This window comes from Pinus tabuliformis, chromosome 4_1, assembly GCF_031772625.1.
Source record: "Pinus tabuliformis cultivar Carrire ecotype Pingquan chromosome 4_1, CPIR1, whole genome shotgun sequence".
Lineage (NCBI taxonomy): Eukaryota > Viridiplantae > Streptophyta > Pinopsida > Pinales > Pinaceae > Pinus > Pinus tabuliformis.
Genome location: NC_142303.1, coordinates 816,393,079 through 816,414,241, shown reverse-complemented (window position 1 = coordinate 816,414,241; position 21,163 = coordinate 816,393,079). Strand labels below are relative to the sequence as shown.

At 37.9% G+C, this 21,163-nt stretch overlaps 1 protein-coding gene across 2 annotated transcripts; it reads left to right on the top strand.

Moving 5' to 3' along the window:
* The first annotated feature begins 10,868 nt into the window (after positions 1–10,868).
* Positions 10,869–15,027, top strand: LOC149178735 (uncharacterized). Of its 2 annotated transcripts, none has more exons than XM_089423710.1 (6): positions 10,869–10,996; positions 11,129–11,239; positions 11,351–11,422; positions 11,781–11,844; positions 12,983–14,494; positions 14,729–15,013. In XM_089423710.1, the coding sequence occupies exons 1-6, from the start codon at positions 10,949–10,951 to the stop codon at positions 14,890–14,892; spliced, it is 1,971 nt and encodes a 656-aa protein (XP_089279836.1). In that variant the 5' UTR covers positions 10,869–10,948; the 3' UTR covers positions 14,893–15,013. The 2 variants fall into 2 exon arrangements, with proteins under 2 accessions (XP_089279836.1, XP_089279837.1); XM_089423711.1 differs by having other exon boundaries at positions 10,878–10,996; positions 11,149–11,239; positions 14,729–15,027.
* Positions 15,028–21,163: the final 6,136 nt, after the last annotated feature.

Genomic DNA, 21,163 nt, shown 5'->3' with positions numbered 1-21,163 from the left:
TGCTTGTGTTTTGCCGGATTTTGCCTCCAATCCCGAATGGGTTCGGATTCAGTTTCGTTCTCATTTCAGAATTTCTCCATAAATGCCTTGTTGTACTTCTTCTCTAGCGCAAGCAAATGATACATTTGCCTCAAATCATTAGCCTGAAATGAACCGAAGATTCTCCCATCTCTGGTGCAGAAGGTTCTGTCTGTGATTGGGATTTCCTCAATTGCCCACCTCACTACATCCGTATATGGGAGAATTTGTTCCTGAGCCGCTTTCCGATGAAGGAAAGAGTCGGCTAAGTCCTTTAAAGTAGCATCAGATTTTCAATTGGTATCTGCTGTGGCTTGTACTGCTGTCACCTTTGGTTCTTCAGCCTCAATCAAATTATAGGTACTTTGCCAAGTAGTTCTGCCGAGTCCTGAACATGTAGTATCAGATATCAACCCTTTCTTTTTAGTTCCTGGATCAACGACGGGTTGTCCTGGGGCTGGTGAAGCGGAAGCGATTGCTGTTTTCTTAGACTTCTTCCCCATTCTGCTTGAATCTATTACTTCGGAAGAATTCTGCACAGGAGTGAAAATGAGCGTAACACAGAGAATTGGTAGCGAAAACCAAATACGAGTGAGATATATTGATCAATGCACGATGAAGGATTAACTTAAAGTGGTCGCGGATACAATCTGTGAAAATATTTTTAAGCTTTACTATTTCATTAAATGGCCGTTAAAACCTACCAATCCTTTAAATGCCCATCATATCGTTTTATTGGCCGAATGATTTGTTTAAGCGTGCCTTGGATGTTTTGGCGGTTGAGCGCAGGTGAATGACTGTTTGGAAGATAAGGCCTTTAATATGAATTAATCGTAATATCCTCGCTTTTACAATTCTTGAAGTTCGTGCTTTTGGCTTTATCGCAATCGGGCGTCGGGGGAAAGCTTAAATAGTTATATCGGTTCCTTTTGGAATCCCCGATCGCCGATAGTGATATCGCATCGCATCGGGAGTATTAAATGGGCACTTTGAAAAGCATGCATGGTACATCCCCGATCGTCGATAGCGATATCGCATCGCATCAGAACGAAAGGAACTTGATCGCATCGCATCGGAGCGAAAGGCACTTGTGTTATGGAAACTTATTATTGCCGATATCAGATAACCTATTGCAAGTTGTCGCGTCGGAGAAAACCAATGGGTCTTTAAGTTATGCCTCCTTTGTCATTGCAATATGCGATCGCTTTATCGCAATGATAAAAGATTAATCATTTATATTATAAGACCAAATAATTGGTTTGTCAAAAAGGTTTTGTAATGTTTTCATTTTGTTTTCGGACCTTTTTGAATAATACAAAGTTGATACCAATTAAAATAAAAAGGGACCCATTTCATATTATAGTTTTGTGAATAAAAATGATATGAAATGGGGGGTTTTTGTAGAGCACAACAGTAGGTCAACTTACACGAGGAATAACTTCTACATACAAAATTTAATTGAGGTGATTTCCAAACTATTGGAAGTCTTTAAATGTGTAGAATATTGTTGAAGGGATAGGAGGTGTGCTTCTCAAGGCGTGACCCCTAAAAGTTTTGTTTGATGTCTCAAGTTGGATTTGGAAGATTCCAAACCTCAAATCACCAAATTGGGACTTGCAAATTAACTCCTAAAGCTTTTCCACCAAAAAGTACCAAAATAAATGGAAAATTATATAATTATCCATTACAGATCTTCACTTGTTTGAGATACTCCCACCATATTAGTGCTCTGCCATTTAAATTAAATATGTCTATTTTAGCCTTCATGCTTTTAGAGTGATCATGTATTTGGAAATGCTTTATCACCCTAAGAAGTCAAGCCTTTACTTGTTTTCTAGATTTCACTTTGCCATCAAATGTGGGTGTTTTTCCTTTCAATTTTCTTCATGAAGGATGTCTTTGAGAGGACTCTTCCTCCTATTGTTGCAATAATAAGATCTAAAAGTGGTTAATGAGGCTTCAAAGGCAAACAAATCACTAACAAATAATTATGATGACGTATATGTCCTATCTCTAGAGGTTCTTTTTGTTATCTCAGACATTTTGTGAGAATATCCTTTGGAGTTATTGTTGTTCCTACTATCATCATTTGTATTTTATCAATGATGCATTTTCCTCTATATTTTTGGCAAAATTTGGAGAGTGGTTGCATTTAACTAGTTATACTCTACTTGACCCTTAAGTAGTCTTTCATTTCTCTATATATTTGAAGCTTTGCCGTTAAGCTCTAGTCTCTGCAATATCTAAAAATGTCTCTTGATTCCCATGTATGCTATACTTTTTTGGAATAACTTTAATATGTTTTATCGTGGAGGCCAAACTTTCCAAAATTTTATATGCCCCATTCCCTTTGCATTGGTAAATAACCCATTTGCATGACATGCTTTCAACAGTTGTGGAGCTTGAATATTGATTTCCAAAACTATTATTTGGGGATCCATAATACCAATTTTCATCCTTCCAATGCCATTGTTTCTCGACCTTTGAAAATATCAAATGTTAGTTTCCAAAACTACTCTTTGAAGCTCCACAATACCACTATTCCACACTTCCTACGTGGATTCCATCCCTACCATGTGGCTTCTACATGTAACTTTGATCTAACCTGTTGAGTTTGCATATGTGAACATAAGGAATATATGCAATAACCCCAGGATCACTTCATAACCCTTGTCACTGTGCGACCAATTTAATCATTGTTTCCATGAAAAACCACAACCTTTAGTTTTTCCAAATTTGCACTTGCCCTTTGACCATGTCAATATTAATTTGGCTGATATGATTTCCATTAAACACCTCCACAAATTCAAGCTTATACAAACTTATTCTTTTACCCTCTAGATATAATTTCAAACTCATTATTAGCAATTCAAACTTTTATCACAATCATATCGGGTATTTGAAATTTGTCTTCACAATTTGCATAATTTGCCGTGGAGTTGAACTTTGTATCCCATGAATTACACTAATTCTTGATTCAAAATGGACCAACATATAATTTTTCATCTACCTTATTACTCTTAACATGGAGTAAATTGAGGACTTAGTTTAGAGGGCCCATCTCAAAGATATGTCATATTTTGGGGATCAAGTGTCTAAAATGTCCCAGAGACAAATTGAGGCATCAAATGATGCTTCTTGTGATAAAATAATCGTGAGTATGTCTTTCAACCCCTTGTGCTATCCTACAAATTGAAAAATTTCTAATGATTCAAAAATGACCTCAATCATAGTTCATATGTAGAAGGGATGGCTCTTGTAAGTTGATCTAACCTACCAACCACCATGGCACTGAGTTGATGTTATGTTATATCCCATTACTCACACATGTCAGATTAGTATCATGTGAAATTTTGAGGAGATTCTAGAGGGTCCAAAACCCTTACACTAGTTGAGGGTGAGACATGCAAAACTTTAATCCTAATACGACTATTAGGTTATGTTAAAATTTGACCTTTAAGAAGAATAGGAGTTCCATTATGTTAGTGTTGTTATTGTTCCATAGTTTAGCAGAGCGTATGGGAGTGGTTTATTTAAGCATAATAGAGGAGGTAGAAGATTTTGTAGTAGAAATTCAAGCCAAGATGTTTAAGGCATCTCCAAAGGGAGTGCCCATTTCTTTGTACTTTCATCTCTAAATTCAGAAAAATAGAGCGAGCTTAGGCTTCACTGTTTAGATGGGTTTTCTACCATATTTCATTTGCTAGGTCACATCTTATGTTAATTTGCTTGTTCTTATGCTTTTGGATTTCAATTATTTCCATAAATTTGAGCACTAAGCTAGTGATAATAAATCCAAGATCCAAGGTAATAAACTAAAATAATAAAAATATTGCAATATTATAAGGTATGTTGTGACAAAATATTCTAGTTGAATATGCACGACAATTTACATATTAGTCACACTTCGAAAACATACCAATCTACTTATCAAGACATTTTGTCAAACCTCGACATACAAATTGCAGGATTATTCTTGTATAGTCAAATTTAGCACATATGACCCCAATGTTGTAACAAGAAGCGTCGATACGTTAGTTGGTTCGAAACGTTGACCAAATCCTAATGATGTGATTAATCCGAAAGACATTTATCAAGAAGCTCTTATATTACACTATGGTGTCTCCCCCTAGTAACCCCAGTCACAGGATGGGTGGCCACAATATTGCCTTCTAAATTTTGGTCCTTAAAGACCAAATTTCCCTAATAACAACTAAACAAGCTTCTCAGAAGGACTATATTAATGAAATGCATGTGTAGGTGTGGATATTGATATGTAGTGGAAATAACAATCATAATCACATACCTTGTATAATATACACTGATTTTCATGACATAAATTTAACAAATCTTGCATATTTATAAACAATGTTAAAATACTTATCTCTTAATTAAATAGAGTCCAATAAATTGGCCATGTAATGATGATTTTCCACCCAAATTTTGGTATCTAATGGTAATACCACCTGCAAGCTAGTTTATGAAGCCACCATGAAAAAGGAAACAAGTTGTGTGATTCCCCCCTCCGACCCCCCTTTATGCAAATCATTTGCTCTCATGGCTAGTAAATTTATATGCTATATAGCATTATGGGCATCTCATCTAGCTATCAATAGCCAAGGAAGTCTCTTCCATTGCTATATATAAAGGAAGATCTTCCCCTTTTCTTCTCAATAGTTCCTGGAAGATATTCTTCCCTCCAATGCTCTGTAGTACGAGAAAAAGTGCCCAATTTACTATATGCTGTGTAAAAGTTTCCCACTAGGTCAATGATTAGCTCTGAAGCATATAGAGAGCAACGAATGCACATTTGATGAAAGTTGGACAACTTGTCCAAACTCTACACTCACCTACAACCAACATTCTGTCATCAGATATCCCCAGTTTTCCATTGTCAATGTTGATTTTAGTAAATTTTTAGATTTCTTTTTGGATAGTAATGTGTAACACAACACGAGCATCATAAAGCATGAACATGAGAGTGTTAGTATGAATGCCAAAGTCCATTTAAATGAGAGAATTGGTAAAATGATGGCTAACATTACTTCTAAACATATGATTGTAGGATTCTTACAACTCTCGTAATGATTGTACTTAACCCATGATTACATAACTATGTGAGATGACTTTTCCACTGACCTCTTACATGATTTTAGTAATTGGTTTTGATAAGTCAAAGAAGGTATATGGCTTCATTCAAGGCAAAGGATGGAAAAAGTGACGAGTTGTAAGGATGCCATTTGGCAACATGGGGTTTATTTTACCATGGACCTCCTTTCCTTTTCCCCTCTAGTGCATCTTGTGCTCTTCGTAGCCATTTTGGAACATCATATATTATATTTATCTTTAATTTTTGCATAGCTTGAATTCACAATGACAAGCCTAACACATGGCCTATATGTGTATATTTACATCATGCACACATATCCATTCCCTATTTAGGTCTTGGCCTTGAGCTTTGCACTAGGAACTCATATTAACATATTCACAACATTTATTTAATTTGCATGTAAAATATGTTAGGGTTTAGAACAAGGGTATTTCATAGAGATATGAAAAGAAAGAAAACCAAAATACCTAGAAGCCACAAATAGAGTTGCAAGTCTCCTAAAATTATAGTAAAATACCATATTGTTATGCCTTATGTGGAGTAGGGTGAGCCAAATATTGGTTTTGGACCAAGCCAAAACCACGTGAAGTGAAATCCCACCTATGCTATAGAGAACCATCTTTTGACGATTAATAATTAATCCTCTTGCTTATATGTAAAGGTGTAAATTATGTATGAAGAAGTAGAATAAAGTTAATGTCCATCTTATTAACCAAGAGATGGTGCACCACTTGTCTCCAAGCTTCATTAACATATAACTTCTAGAATTTTGATTCAATAACTACAATGAGAGATATGTTAAAAAATACTCCCCAATTTAAATTCAACATTCCAATATTCAAAGAAACCCTCTTATTAATATTGTATATTTGTCAATTGATAATTTTTTAAATATAATTAAATTTGTTATTTTCTTTCTATTCTTAAAATCAACCTAGATCAATCATAACCTCAAATCTATCAAGCACCGCGAGGGATCAAATCTCTTGAGATGCAAACCTCTTTTTTGGGTGCAAAACTTGAGGAAAGGTTTGCACCTCAAGATATTTGATCTCTCTTGGCGCTTGATAGATACAAGCTTAAGATGGACTCGGGTTGGATTTTATATACACACATACCATATCTAGGTTGGATCCATCTCTCCCTCTCTCTCTCCTCTCTCCTCGCTCTCTCTTCCCTCTTGCTCTACTCTCTCCCTCACACTCTCTCTCCATCTCTTCCTTGTTACCCTCTCTCTCTCCACCTTTCTCTCTTTATGTATTTCTTCTTCCCTCCCTCCCTCCATCTCTCCTTCTCCCTCTCATGTCCTCTCTCTCCCTTTCTCACCCTCCTCCCTCTCTCTCCCCCCCATCACTCTCTTTCTCTATGCCCTCCAACTTTGTCACTATCTCCCTCTCCCCCTCCATTTATGTGTCTCCCTTGTTCTCTCTTTCCCTTCTCTCATTCTCTCTCTCCTCCCTCTGCTCCTCTCTCACTCTCTCTCTCTCTCTAACTCTCTCTCTCTGTGTCTTTGTTATTCCCTCTCTTTGCCCCCTACAACTCCATCTTTCTCTCCCTCTCTCTCCCTTTCTCTCCCACCTCCCTCCGTCCCTCCCCCACATTTCTCTCTCTAGCCTCTAACTCTGTCACTATCTCCCTTCCTCTCTCCTTCTCTCTCCCCCGCCCCCATCTCTATGCCTCGTCCTCTCTCTTCCCTTTCTCTCCCTCCCTCTCTCCTCTCCTTCTCTATGTCCTCCCTCATCTCCTTTCTCCTTCTCTCTCCATCTCTCCCTTGCCACTCCCTATTTCTCTACCTCTATCTCTCTATGTCTTTGTTCTCCCCTCCCTCTCTTTGCCCCTCTAACTCCATCTCTCTCTCTCTCTCTCTCTCCCTCCCCTCTTCTCTCTCTTCATTCCTCTCTCTCCCTCTCTCCTACACCTCCCTCCCCATCTCTCTTCATTCCTCTCTCTCCCTCTCTCCTACACCTCCCTCCCCATCTCTCTTCATTCCTCTCTCTCCCTCTCTCCTACACCTCCCTCCCCATCTCTCTTCACCCTCAAACTCTCTCTCTCTCTCTCCATATGATGGAGAATTTTCTCTTTATGCAATCAATGCTCTATGTAATGTCTAAAACATTTTACATTTTATTTTTTATTGTGAAATGCGTTATGGTTTTTTGGCATGTGGTGTTGATAAGCCATGGTATTGGCCCATAGTATTGTAACAAACCCGATTTAAAATTTAATAATATCCATGGTAAAGTGGGGGTGGATATCCATAGTTAAGAAACTTGTTATATTGTATGTATTAATTTTTTATGTGCTTATTAATTAAATTTAAATATCGTTATAAAATAGTTATTAGTCCCTGCTAGGACAAGACTCTAACAATGATTTGTCTGTTGATCACTATTATGTTAGCATTGACTAATGCAAATTATAATGTTTAACTTTGAAAATAAATATTTTTTTTTCCATATTATTAAAAAAAAAAAATTTCGAACATTTGATTGGACCATAACTTGAAGGTCTTATTGCAATCTTTGCATAATACAATGCCATGTGGATAACAACCATACATATTTTATTCCATAATTTATGGACATTGTTGCAATATTAATGCCTCATTTTTAGATATTTGTGTAGTGATTTTTTATTCTTAAGTTTTGCAAGAAAAATATCCAAAAATAAAATACTTGAAAGTAACTTATAGTCAAGTAAATGACATATTTACCATCAATTACTTCCCACTAATGGAGATGTAAAAAAAATACTTACATGAGTTACTTCCTACCATTGTTTATGTTTTCTTCAACACTTATGTAAGAGTAAAATTATAAATGTATAGACTTACAAGTGGTTACTACCCATCAAAATCTATGCAAGTTCTTATGCTTAAGCAAACAATTTACTTACCCACTTCACATCTCAATTTATTAGTTATTGCCAAAGCAAGACTATAAGAATATAACTTATAATTATTTATGCAATTTTCTGCTAGAGATGTTTGGCCCTATATATGCAGGAGGCTCTTAGGTTCCAAGCGCATATTCTTCAGCCTCCCATCAGACCAAACCCCACATAGAGGATCATGACATTTTTCAGGGTACTACCTTTAGACAGGGGCACCAAAAGATCGATTGATACCAGTACGTATCCAGACTCCAGATCAATGAGGATCCATGGGACCTCACCCTGCCACACAAGATCTCAACAACAATTCCGTCTTAGATCCGTTCCTAGGAGACATCATTCAACAACGTGAAAACCCCCTAAGGAAAAAATTTAGTGGACAGTCTGCACTTGCCATCGACTCTTCATCGGGCCAAATAACTTTGTTGAGTTTCTTTAGTGTTATTCATTCAGCCTCAGATGTTCGAAGAGATAGGTCTGATCCTCAGACCTATTAGCTCCTAGATCTTCTCTGCTAGGGCCAGATGTTGATTTACTTCATGCATTGTATCTTTTATAAGAAACTGTATGGTTCTCCTGCTTTGTATATACACCAGTGTACTCAACAGTCCCTTTGACCTACTTTGTGGTCATTAGTTGGACATAAATATAATTATCTTATCTTATCTAACTTGAGTTGGAGGGGCTAAACCGTTGCACAAAACAATTGCAATATAGCAAATTGATTTTTATTAGTTTTATTACTTTTGACTTTTTATTATTAGTTGAACCAATTAAATGTTTACACTACATCTCCACCATACTCAACATAAATGTTAAATGTTAAACATTTACATCTACAGATATTCCCTTACACTCCATTACTAAATATCTATATCTAGTTTATCAACGACATCATACAACAAGGGCTCCCCACAAATTGGACAACTAGTATGGCAATACCTCTTTTCAAGAACGGTGACATCAATAATCCTTCCAATTATAAGGTCATCATGATAAACCCTTTGTTTGCAAAGCTATTTGGAAGCATGCTAGAAAACAAAATTAGCAAGTGGGTAGAAGAAAGAGATAAGCGTGCTAAAGGGCAAGCAGGTTTTAGACCTAAACATTCCACAGTTGATCATTGTATAACTTTAAGGCACATCATTGAAAATGTTTGGGAGAAAAAGGAAGAAGTCTTTTGTTGCTTTGTTGATTCCAAAAAAGTGTTTGACTCAGTTCCTAGGGATAAACTTTGACACATAATGGAGGAACTTGGGGTTCCTAAACATTTGAGAGCAGCTGTGAATAGGCTGTATGAAGAGGTGAAAGTCAAAATTAGAACTTCAGCAGGCATTTCTAAAAGTTTCAAAAGCGATATCGGGGTCAAGCAAGGTTGCCCACTGTCTCCTACCCTTTTTGGTTTATATATTGACAAGCTCGAGGAGTGGTTAAATTCGCAAGGGGGTGATGGTATCTATTTGGGCAAGTTTGTTATAAGGCTTATTTTGTATGCAGATGACCTTATTATGCTTGCTAAATCAACTCTTGGTTTGTAAGAGCACTTACTATCCCTTGAGCATTTTTGTAGAAGTGTGGGAATGCAAGTCAATATCAGCGAAATGAAAGTAGTGGAGTTCTCTGAGAAAAGAAAACATAACCAACATAAGTTCTACTTTGAAGGCAACATTCTGGAAGAAGTTACGGATTACAAATATCTTGGAATTGACTTCAACAAAAATCTAAGTTGAAATGGTTGTAGAAAGAAAAGAACTTTGGGGGGTTGGAAAGCATTTTATGCTTTTCAAAATAGGTGTAGAAAGGCAAAGTTATGGGACTGGAAAACCACTCAAACTCTTTTTGGGCTTCTAGTGATTCCAATGATTCTCTATGGTTGTGAACTATGGGCTAGTAGTACATTCGACATGCAGTGGAGACAAATTGAGAAAATTCAGAAGCATTTGATTACAAACAAATTCAAGATTAAAAGTGCAGTTCCTTATGCTATATTGTTAAGTGAAACGGGGACTGCTCCTATTGAAACAATTGCTATGGTGCGAGTCATAAGGTATTTAAAAAAATTTGAGCAAATGGAAGAGGGTAGATGGCCTAAGGTTGTCTTTAATGACAAATTGTGCAAGAGAAAAAATACTTAGATGCAGCAAAATAACAAATGGTTTAGTAAATGGGGTATTTACTAGAATGCGCATCCTATAAACAACAAAGAGATAAAAACTTTTGTTATGGGAAAGTTCCACACGCGTACTTGGGATAAGGAGCGAGGAAGAAATAAAAGGTACTATATTGAAGTGTTTAATCCCACTCATAGTCATCAACCAAAAGCATAAATCAAGGCCAATATCTCTTAGAGAGCCAAAATTCTTATTACTCAGTTAAGAACTAATTCTCATCAACTTTGTTGTGAAATAGGGTGTTGGAAAGGCCAAAAGAAGTGTGGGAGGAAAGAGTACGCATTTTTTGTTCTTCCGGAAAAGTGGAAACAGAAAAACATTTCATTTTAGAATGTGAGGCCTTCAAAGACAACTAGGAAAATTATGCAGATATGCTGACAGATAGCTCTTGGGATAATCTATTTAGTGAGGGGTTTGTCGAGAAGCTGAGAGCATTTATTTTGAAGCTTCACAGGGTCGAATACATAAAGAAGATGAAGAAGCAATCTGTACCATAGGCTATCTTTAGCCTCGTGAACATTAAAATAATTTCTCTCTATATGTCTATTATTTTCATTATCTCACAATTATATTTGTGAAATGATAAATAGCATATATTAAAAATAATAATACATTTATAGTACACTATTTAACCTCCATATTGTTTTGGTTGTTTAAAATTTTTATTTCCCGCCATTCCGTGGGTAAATTGCGCGGCCTTTTATTGCTCGGTGCTTATCCTTGGAGCCCTACATTGCAGATGTTTGGAAATCCGTAGATGCTCCAAACGCTACTGGTGAAGGCTCTCTTGACAATTATCATACTGGTACTGACTGTCTGTTTGAGAATTATTTGCTGAAAACTCCTTTTTTGATATTGTGGTAATTATTTCCTCTTTAAAAGTTTTTGAAGAACAGTTCCAGTTCCCAGTAACGTCTGCTATTTTGTTTTTAAGCAGAAATCACCAATGGATTGCAGAGGTGTCACAATGGCTGAGTGCCGTATTTGTCAGGAGGAGGACCAAGAAAGAAATTTGGAGATTCCCTGTGCTTGTTCTGGCACCTTGAAGGTACAGGGTTTAGGGGGATAGATAAGAATGGTTTGTATGTTGTCATCTTTGGTGAATGAAAGGTCCAGGGTTAACTTGTTGATCCAAAACATTTGTTTTTTCATTCCGCAGTATGCTCACAGGAAATGCATCGAGCGTTGGTCCCATCAAAAAGGAGATTCCATATGTGAATTGTGTAATCAGGTTTCATGACTTGTTATTTCTCTACTTCTTTTTAATTAGTTTTTATATATATTTTCTGAACTTGCAATTCGTTGAAAATTCTGTTTTTCTTCGTTCATTTGGGTTATCCAGCTTTAGAAAAACAGTAGCTTAGGGCTATTCTCATTATTTAAGAGATAGTGGGAATGGAAAATTCCAAATTTAAGAAAGATAGGAGTTTTAAGTTGGGCGGTTTAATTTAATTATCGCTTGCCTTTTACAGTCAAATCTATCCTTTTAAGTCGAATGTTTAAATCTCAGTCCTTTCACGGTTATTTGGAACAATCTGATCACGAATAAACTTTAACAAACGTAGAATGTTTTGGATTTGAAATCGCAGGAATATATAATGAGGAGGGTTGACCGAATGTGCGAGAGGAGATCCGGACCTACAGATAGGGCAGGTACTTCCCAAAATTACGGCTCTATTTATGCTCAGGTTGCTTATGTTTTGGCCCCTGTTCCACTGATATAATGCTAATAATAGGGAATAAGCTCGAGTAAACCTTACGCTATGGTTATATTCTCGACAGGCCGTCCTTGATTGTTATGATTCTACCCTCACGTGGTATTTTTCTTTCTGAAAATTTGAAGAGGATCTCTGTTTATCTTGTCGAAATCGATATTCCTTTCTATGAAATGGTGAAGTTATGGGATATTAGTTACCGGCCTTGAAGGTAGATGGTAAACATTGCGAGTAAACTTTGATCCATGTATATTAATAACATTTTCCTAAATCTATTAAAAAAGTTTATATACTTGAAAAAACTTTTTACTCAAATTAGTCAGCAAATTTCGTTTAATTTTTCAATTTTTTTCAAGCTTTTCTGAATTTCCCAATTTTTTTGGTTGCATCGCTTATTAGCAACGTTTCTTTGTGCAAGGCCACAAAACACTCTTATATTATGGGTTTCAACGTTAATGCAAATAATAATAAAAGAGAGGACTTGTTTTATTGTATCTTTCACTATCTTCACTTGAACAAGTAAACCAATTTAATATAAATCTGTGTAGGATATTTTGCATTATGTGATTGCAAAGTTTTCAAGTCTCAAGGTTGAGCTAACGTAGGAGGATATGTGTGCTATCATAATCTCTAGTTAGTCTCACACATGCTAAGGCAATTAATCAATAAACATTTTATTGTTTCTTTGTTGTTTAATTGCAACAAAACTCATAAAACCAACCACAAGAAAACACCAAAAGCCATTGTTGCTAGGGTTGCATAATTGTGGTGTTGATGCCAAGGTTCCGTTATCACCCCTCATTTTCCCTTTCTTACCATTTTTCCTTATCCCCCTATCCCATTTTTTCCTAGTCTCCCTACCCTAAAATATTACCAAACCCCTATTCCTTATCCCTCCACTCTTTGGTCAATATAAACCCCAAAACCCTACCTTATCAAAACTACAAAACCCTACCCTATCAAATCCCTAAACCCTCCTATATATCTCTAAACAAAACCTCTCCCCACAACCCCTATTCTCATCATATTATTCTCCTCCTAATACTCCTTTTTTTTATTGTTCCCCTTGGTGGCAGATATCACAACAACACCTAGTTTCACACCATCATCAGAGGGCAGCCCAAGTACAGTACACACAACAGTCATGGCATCTGAGCATTCATCAGAGTATGAGATGGAGACACAAAGTGATTCATCCTCGGAAGAACAGGCTCCCCGGAGACATCACAAAAGTGGCAAACATGTTAGGGATGAGCCAACCACCCTCACTGAATTGCAGGCTTGCCCTCTTGCTATGTCATGTTTCCAGCATCTATCATGTTTTGAGTTTTGTCAAAGAGTGGTTAATGTTCGAGTTCATCATGAGTTGGCCCGTCTTTTTGTGCTTCACCTACATGGAGATCACTCTATCTTGGCCGGTGTCACCTTCACACTGACACCTGAAACTGTCTCATTAGCAACCGGCATACCGAATGTTGGAGAACCATGGCACAAGAAACAGAAGGTTGATAGGCAGCATTATGAGCCTTACATTAAGGCCAGTTGCTTGAGGCAGCTCACAAGAGTCTTTCCATTTCGATATTTGAAAGATGAATATGCTCCACTCATGAAGTTGATCATGAAGTACTTCAGCTGTGAGGGAAGGTTCTCTCGTCTATATGTCTATCACATCAGGTTGCTCATGCACTTTACCAGGGTACGGATGATGAACATCCCATATTTCATTTGCAGGAACATAGAGAGAATGAACACCTTCATGCAGCACAAGACCCCTCAGCAGCGACTCAATAGTGTTTATCACCGTGCTCTAATTAAGATTTTGGTGGTTCATCAGCTGGGATTGCAGGGCATTACTTGGGATGATTTCATCTCTCGTGACCTCTTCAGCACTTCACAGGTATTAGCAGAGGTTAAGCATGAGGGTGAACCTTCTCATCGTTATGAACGCCATGAGACTGCTAGTGTGCCGGTTTTCATCACATATCACAGGGGTGCTAGACATTTGTTTGCAGCGGCAAAGCGAGTGTTATCTCCACCCGGGGTGGAAGGGGCCTCGCTTTCTCCATCAGCATCACAGGAACAGGACAAAGGCAAGGAGCCAATGCAGGATGAGGGGCCTTCAGGTGAGCCATTAGGTGAACGAGAGACCGAATTCGTTCTCCTTCATGATGATGATACAGATACAGAACCGACAAGTGCACAACTTAAAGAGATCATCCAGGAGCAGCAAGCAGAGATTCAAGCCTTGTCCCTTGATTTGGAAAGAGCCAAATGGAACATGAAATATCTGGAGCAGAGGAACAAACAGCTGGAGGATCAGCAAGCGATCATGGAGCTACAAAACATTCGTGAGCATCGCCAAGCTGCACAAAGGAGAAGAGTTGAGCTCACGTCATTGGAGCAAGAGATTAATGAGGATCGGGAGGCCAATCTCGAGAGAGTTAACATGCACTTGGAGAGGCTGCTGGACAAGGCCGACAAGGACCATGCATTGCTGAGACACATGGCTTTCCACTACATGGTGCGAAACAAAGTGTGCAAGGCCCGAATCAGGAATTTGAAGGCGAAATTGAGGAAGACAATTGTTGGTATCATCCCATGACCCCCTTTTTCCTCCTAAAACATATCATTTGCCCATTCCTTTTCATCATATATCTCTTAGAATCCTTGAAAATTGGTTAGTTAATAGTCCTATAGTTATTAAAATGCATTGAAATTGATTTAGGAATTTTATGTTAAAGAATTAGAAGTTTTTGGTGAAATGGTTACAGGAAGTTCCAACATCTTGTAATTAGCTCATTGTTTGACATGTGGCACAACAGCTAGGCTAGAGCGAAAGGCATGGATGAAAAGTAGAATGTCCAAGCATGGACAAACACCTATCCTACAGCAGAATCGACCCTCCTACATGCACGGTCAACTCAGGTCAAAGCATGGCACACTGGCGACAAAGGCAGCAACAGCAGCGCATTCTAACTTGATTTAGCTTTTGTTATTTTTGAAATCAGTTAGGATAGAAACATTTTGAAAATCTCGATGTAGTAAAAGCGGCAACAGCCAAATTCCGAATGTACATTCATTTTCGAAATGACATGGTTGTAAATAGACATATGTAAATACAGTCCGGGTAATGAATGTATGGTTAATCGTTGTATCATTCTGAAACAGAGCTTTTGAACTTAATGCTAAGAATCTAGTTACAGTCACGACCCTTGTCTTGTGCGTTGATTTGATAGGCGGTTAAATACAGTCCAGTATACCTCTGGAACGCGGACGGGCCCTGCGTTAAATCGGTATACTGTCCTTTTCATTTTATTCGCACTTAGGGTATTATATGGTTTGCACAATAGTTATGATTGGTTTTTAATTTCAATAGTTTCTGATTTCAATAGTTCTTGATTTCAATTGAATGTATATGGTTTGCGTTTGTGGTAATGCTTGAACAGTCATCGCTGAGATCTTGAAGCGCGTCCTGTAAGGGATTCGATCCCTGTGTTGTCTTTTAAAAGCAATGTCATGAATCTTGTTTTTATTTCAAAGTCCATTTACGATCTCTGTATATGTTTATCTTGTATAAATATTAGTGAATGCTGGGTATTTGCTGAACAAGGGTTTTATGTATAATGTCTTTGTAAGGAGATTGAGATCATTGTTGCAGTGATACACAGTGTTTAGTTTCAGTGTGTAATTTGGTAAATGCATTTAGTGATAGTATTGTAATCAGGTATGTTAGCAGAGTGACCTGAGTGTTTGCATGATAGGTAACATACCCCAATCTTCCGTAAAGAAGTACTGTGACCTACATCATAACCACTTAGCCAACAATCCTTTATGTCTATATACTTTAGACGCATGCCTCTAAGCTTACGCATCTTGGTCGATAATAAATATAGTCTAGTCTAGTACCCTAGCTAGAACACTACATTTTGGCGCCGTTGCCGGGGAGGCCTACTTAAAGGATTCAGACAAAAAGAAAAAAATTTTAATACACAAAAATAAACAAAAACACAGTTAGAAATCATGTTCATTTATGCCTAGATTTAGAGACAGTCAAGGTAGATTTGTAAAAACCCCCCACCATCTAAAAGCTAACCCATCATCATCAGGAGCAGACTCTCTAGGGAATACAACACCAGCTGAGGAAGTTTTCCAAACATTGGAAGAAAATTTTTATTCAGGACAGAAACTTACTCTTATTGAGAGGGAAACTTTATTCACACACAAATCGCAGAAGAAGCACTTTCCTAGACTTTTCACACAAGGAGAAAGTAGTACAGTGACCGAACAATCTTCCTTTCTCCTTTTTCCACCAAGTGACATTGACACAGAAAGACCGATTAGAATGGCTGAGGAAGGATCTGGATCAGTACCACGCCAAGGAGATGAAGAGGAGTCGACTTTTAAGTTCCCTATACATGAACCACAGGAGGATGAGGAGATTAAAATGAAAAACATACCCCCATCAGTGCTACCAAATTTCTATGGTATGGCTTCGGAGGATCTAGACTCATTCTTGTTCGAGTTTGACATTGTATGTCGAACTTATGGCTATACAGATGATGCACATAGACTTAGATTGTTCCCAGCCACATTAAAGGCATCAGCCTTAAAATGGTTCATGGGGCTAGGTGAGCATGCTATAGTTGATTGGGATGGCATGAGGAGAATATTTCTAAGGAAATATCAGCCTTATTGCAGATCCAAAGACTCTAAAGATGATATTTTTAGAATGAGTCAGCAAGAGGATGAAACCTTAGAGGAATATTTAGAACGGTTTGTCTACAACTTACAAAAATCTAAACACCGAACTATGCCTCTTGATCTGGTCCGCACAATATTCTTGAAAGGTATCCGAGAGGAATACATGGATGATCTCAACTTGATGGGCAAAGGTGACATTTCTGCCTTACCCTTTGAAGAAATCGCTGAGTTGTGCGAAAAGTATTCAAGGAGTAAAGCTAAAATGGGAAAGAGAAGCCTGTCATCAAGGGTCACAAAATCTGCCTCTGCAAGTGTCACAAGGGCTGAAATAGGGAATCTTTTAGAAGAGTTTAAAATAGATCTGTTAAGCACTCTAGGGAACCAAATTGATACTTTAAAAGCTAAGAAGAAACAAGAAGATGAAGATCATATCATGGCTATCTTCTGCCCAAAATGTCGGAAGAAACATGCATTAAAAGATTGCCCTCTAGAGAACATCCAAGTTTGTGCTTTCTGTACTGAACATCATGATATGTTTAACTATCCTAAAGTTAAAGTTTTGCAGAACTGTAATATGACAGCCAATACAGAGATGGAAAACGTGTATTACATGGGCACAAAGCGACCATGGCAGCCAAGGCCAGCACTCCAAGGTATGTTTCCAAATCAAAATCTGCAGTTTCCTATGAATGATCAAATGTATGCACAAAACTCATGGAATGTACCCATGCCATGGCAGCACCAAAACCAACCACAACACCAATGGAGACCGTCTCAACAGTACTCCCAATCTTATCATACATATCCTCAATCATACCCACCTTACTCACAACCATATCAACAATACCAACAGCTGTATCTATCACATTCTCAACCATATCAACGGTATCCTCAGCAAGTTGTCTATCAGCCCCAACCTCCTCAACAAGCACTGCCTGCTCCTCCACCAATAAATGCACCACAACTGTAATTTCCAGCTAACTCACAACCTCCCAGACCCACTCAAATTCCTGCTCAAACTGTCCCAAATCCGAATAATAGAGCAGAGAGGCCAACCTACAATGTAGAAGAGGGAACCTCATATTCCACACTGCCTTTGCAAAACATTAATTTGAGGTCTGGTAGGGTGCTCCACAAAGCTTTTCCAATAACATATAAGCAAGAAGAAAACTCAGAAAAGGAAAATGAAATGACAAATCAAACAAAACCAAACAATGATACCAAAGATAAACAGATGCAACCACTGCATCCACCTTTTCCAGACCGATTGGTCCAAATAAAACCACCACTGTCTATACCACAATTTGATGTCTTAGATGAACTTAAAAATGTCTACATAAAAATTCCATTGCTGCAAGCTATAAAAGACATTCCCATCTATACTAAGGCCATCAAAGACATATGTCTCAAGAAGCCTGCTAGAAAAAGGATTGATCCTCAAACCATTCATGTCATAGGACATTTAGCAGGCATTATGACCAATACCATCTCCATGGAAAAGTATGTTGATCCTGGCATTCCCAAAGTGACCACCATCATTAACAACATACAAATTCCAAACACTTTGATAGATCTTGGAGCCGCAATCAATGTCATGACTCTTGAAACCATGAGAACACTCCAGCTCATAAATTTGCAACATACCACGATTGTTCTAGAACTAGCGGATAGGTCCAAAGTCATTCCTGAAGGGATTTTGGAAGACATCATTGTCTCACTGGACTCTTGGGAGTATCCAGTGGATTTCTTAGTCCTTCAACCCAAATCCAATTTAGGAGGACACCCTATCATCCTTGGTAGACCATGGTTAGCGACTGCTGATGCATTCATAGGATGTCGATCGGGCAACATCATCATTTCAAGAGGGACCGAAAGAAAACAACTCACCCTTTATCCATCGACACAATCACCAGCAGTAACACACAATTTGTGGCTTGATGATAAATTTAATGATAAAGAAGAAGTACAATCTGTTTTTAGCATTGACCAAATCTATGATTTCCAGGAACAAGACAATAATGATTTGGTAGAATTATTCCTTTCTCAACCTGATATGTCTGAAAATTTGAGAAGTGAACAATATCATGCTGCAGATGTACTTTTGGCCCAAAACTTTCAGGAAACATGCGCCATCCAATCTTTGCAAACTACATTTCACGACATTTTTCCAGTTCAATCCATCACCAATACACAGAGTTAGATCATAGAGATTAGTCCAGGGAAAACTCTGAACATAGGCAATCACCTAGACTCATCTCAACAAGAGAAATTGATTCGACTCTTGAGAAAATACCAAAAAGCCTTTGCTTGGGACTACACCGATATGCATGGGATTCACCCCGACACATGCACTCACCATATCTATACAGATAGCACCATTAAACCAGTGAGGCAACCACAGAGAAGAATGAACCCCATGCTCCAAGATATTGTCAGAGAGGAATTGCAAAAACTTTTGAGAGTTAATTTTATATATCCTATTTCTGACAGTCAGTGGGTATCCCCATTGGTTATAGTGCCCAAGAAAAATGGTAAGTGGCGCATTTGTGTTGATTACAGACAGCTGAATAAAGCAACGCTCAAAGATTACTTCCCACTGCCATTTATTGACCAAGTGTTAGACACCCTAGCTGGCAAATCATCATTTTCTTTTCTTGATGGTTTCAGTGGCTACAACCAGATCAGGATTGCCTCTGAAGACCAGGACAAAACCACATTCACCTGTCCTTGGGGCACCTATGCTTACAATGTTTTGCCATTTGGACTTTGTAACGCTCCAGCTACATTTCAGAGAGCTGTGTTAGCTATTTTCGCTGATTTAATTCATGATTGTGTTGAAGTCTACATGGATGATTTTTCAGTATATGGCAATTCATTTGAACATGCATTAGAAAATCTTGAGAGAGTTTTGAAAAGATGTATTGAAGCTAACTTGTCCCTCAGCAATGAAAAGTGCTTTATGATGTTAAACGAAGAGATAGTGTTAGGCCACTATATTTCTTTTCAAGGCATCCAGGTTGACCCAGCAAAGATCCAGATCATTGCTGATTTGCCAATTCCACAGAATCAAAGAGAGGTAAGAAGTTTCCTTGGGTATGCAAGCTATTGCCGGAGATTTATTAAAAATTTTAGTAAGATAGCTTTACCTTTGTTTAAACTTCTAACCAAAGATGTACTTTTCAACTGGAATGAGAACTGCCAACAAGCATTCGAACAACTCAAAAAGCAGTTATCAACCGCACCAGTCTTGAGAGGGCCTAATTGGAGTCTACCATTTCATATTTTTACTGATGCATTTGACACTGCAGTGGGTGCATCATTAGGCCAAAAAGAGGAATCTTGTACTTATGCCATTTATTTCATTAGTAAAAATCTAACACCTGCAGAGTTAAACTATACAGTTACAGAAAAGGAAACACTTGCCATCATTTATGCTGTGAATAAATTCCGACATTACATAACTGGTTATGAGGTCTTTGTACATACTGATTATTCGACCATTAGACATTTAATGAATAAACCAATAACTAGTGGCAGAGTTACCAGATGGTTACTATTGTTACAGGAATTTAACATCACAGTGTTAGATAGACCAGGCAAAGAGAACCAGGTGGCAGATTTTCTCTCTAGACTACAAAATCCAGGTGAGGTTGTTTCAGTTGAAGATTTTTTTCCAGATGAAAACTTATTTGCAATTTCCATAGTAACTCCTTGGTACGCTGATTTGGCCAATTATTTGTCTACAGGAAGGACACCTCCACACTTTACTGCAAAGGAAAGGAAGAGACTAGTCAAACAAAGTGCTAGATATTCATGGCTTAATGGCGATTTATTTTACACTGGTTATGATATGATTATTAGAAGATGTGTAAGAAATGATGAGGTAATTGATATTTTAAAATCTTGCCATGATGAATCGTGTGGTGGGCATTTTGCAGCGAAGCGGACATCATTCAAAGTTCTTACTCTTGGATACTACTGGCCATCCATTTTCAAGGATGCCAAGAAGTATGTAAAGAGTTGTGACAGCTGCCAAAGAATGGGCAGACCAACAGCTACCGATGAGATGCCCCTTCAGCCCCAAGTTCACCTAGAGCCATTTGACAAATGGGCTCTAGACTTTATAGGACCCATTAACCCAACCTCCAATGGTAAGAAGTACATCTTAGTATGTACTGATTACATCACAAAGTGGGCTGAAGCAAAAGCACTGGTTAGAGCAACCGAACACACAGTAGTCAATTTCCTTTTTGAAGAGATTTTTGTGAGGTATGGAGTACCAAGGGAAATTGTAATTGATCAAGGTACTCAATTCACCTCAAAGCTAGTGAAGGACATCACCGACAAATACCAAATCAAGCATAGGAAAAGTACCCCTTACCATCCACAGGCCAATGGGCAGGGGGAATCAACAAACAAAACCTTGGAAGGCATCATTACTAAAACTGTTGCAATGAATAGGAAAAATTGGGAAGAAAAGCTCAAAGATGCACTCTGGGCTTACAGGATTACCTGGAAAGATACTACAGGATTTACACCATATCAATTGGTGTACG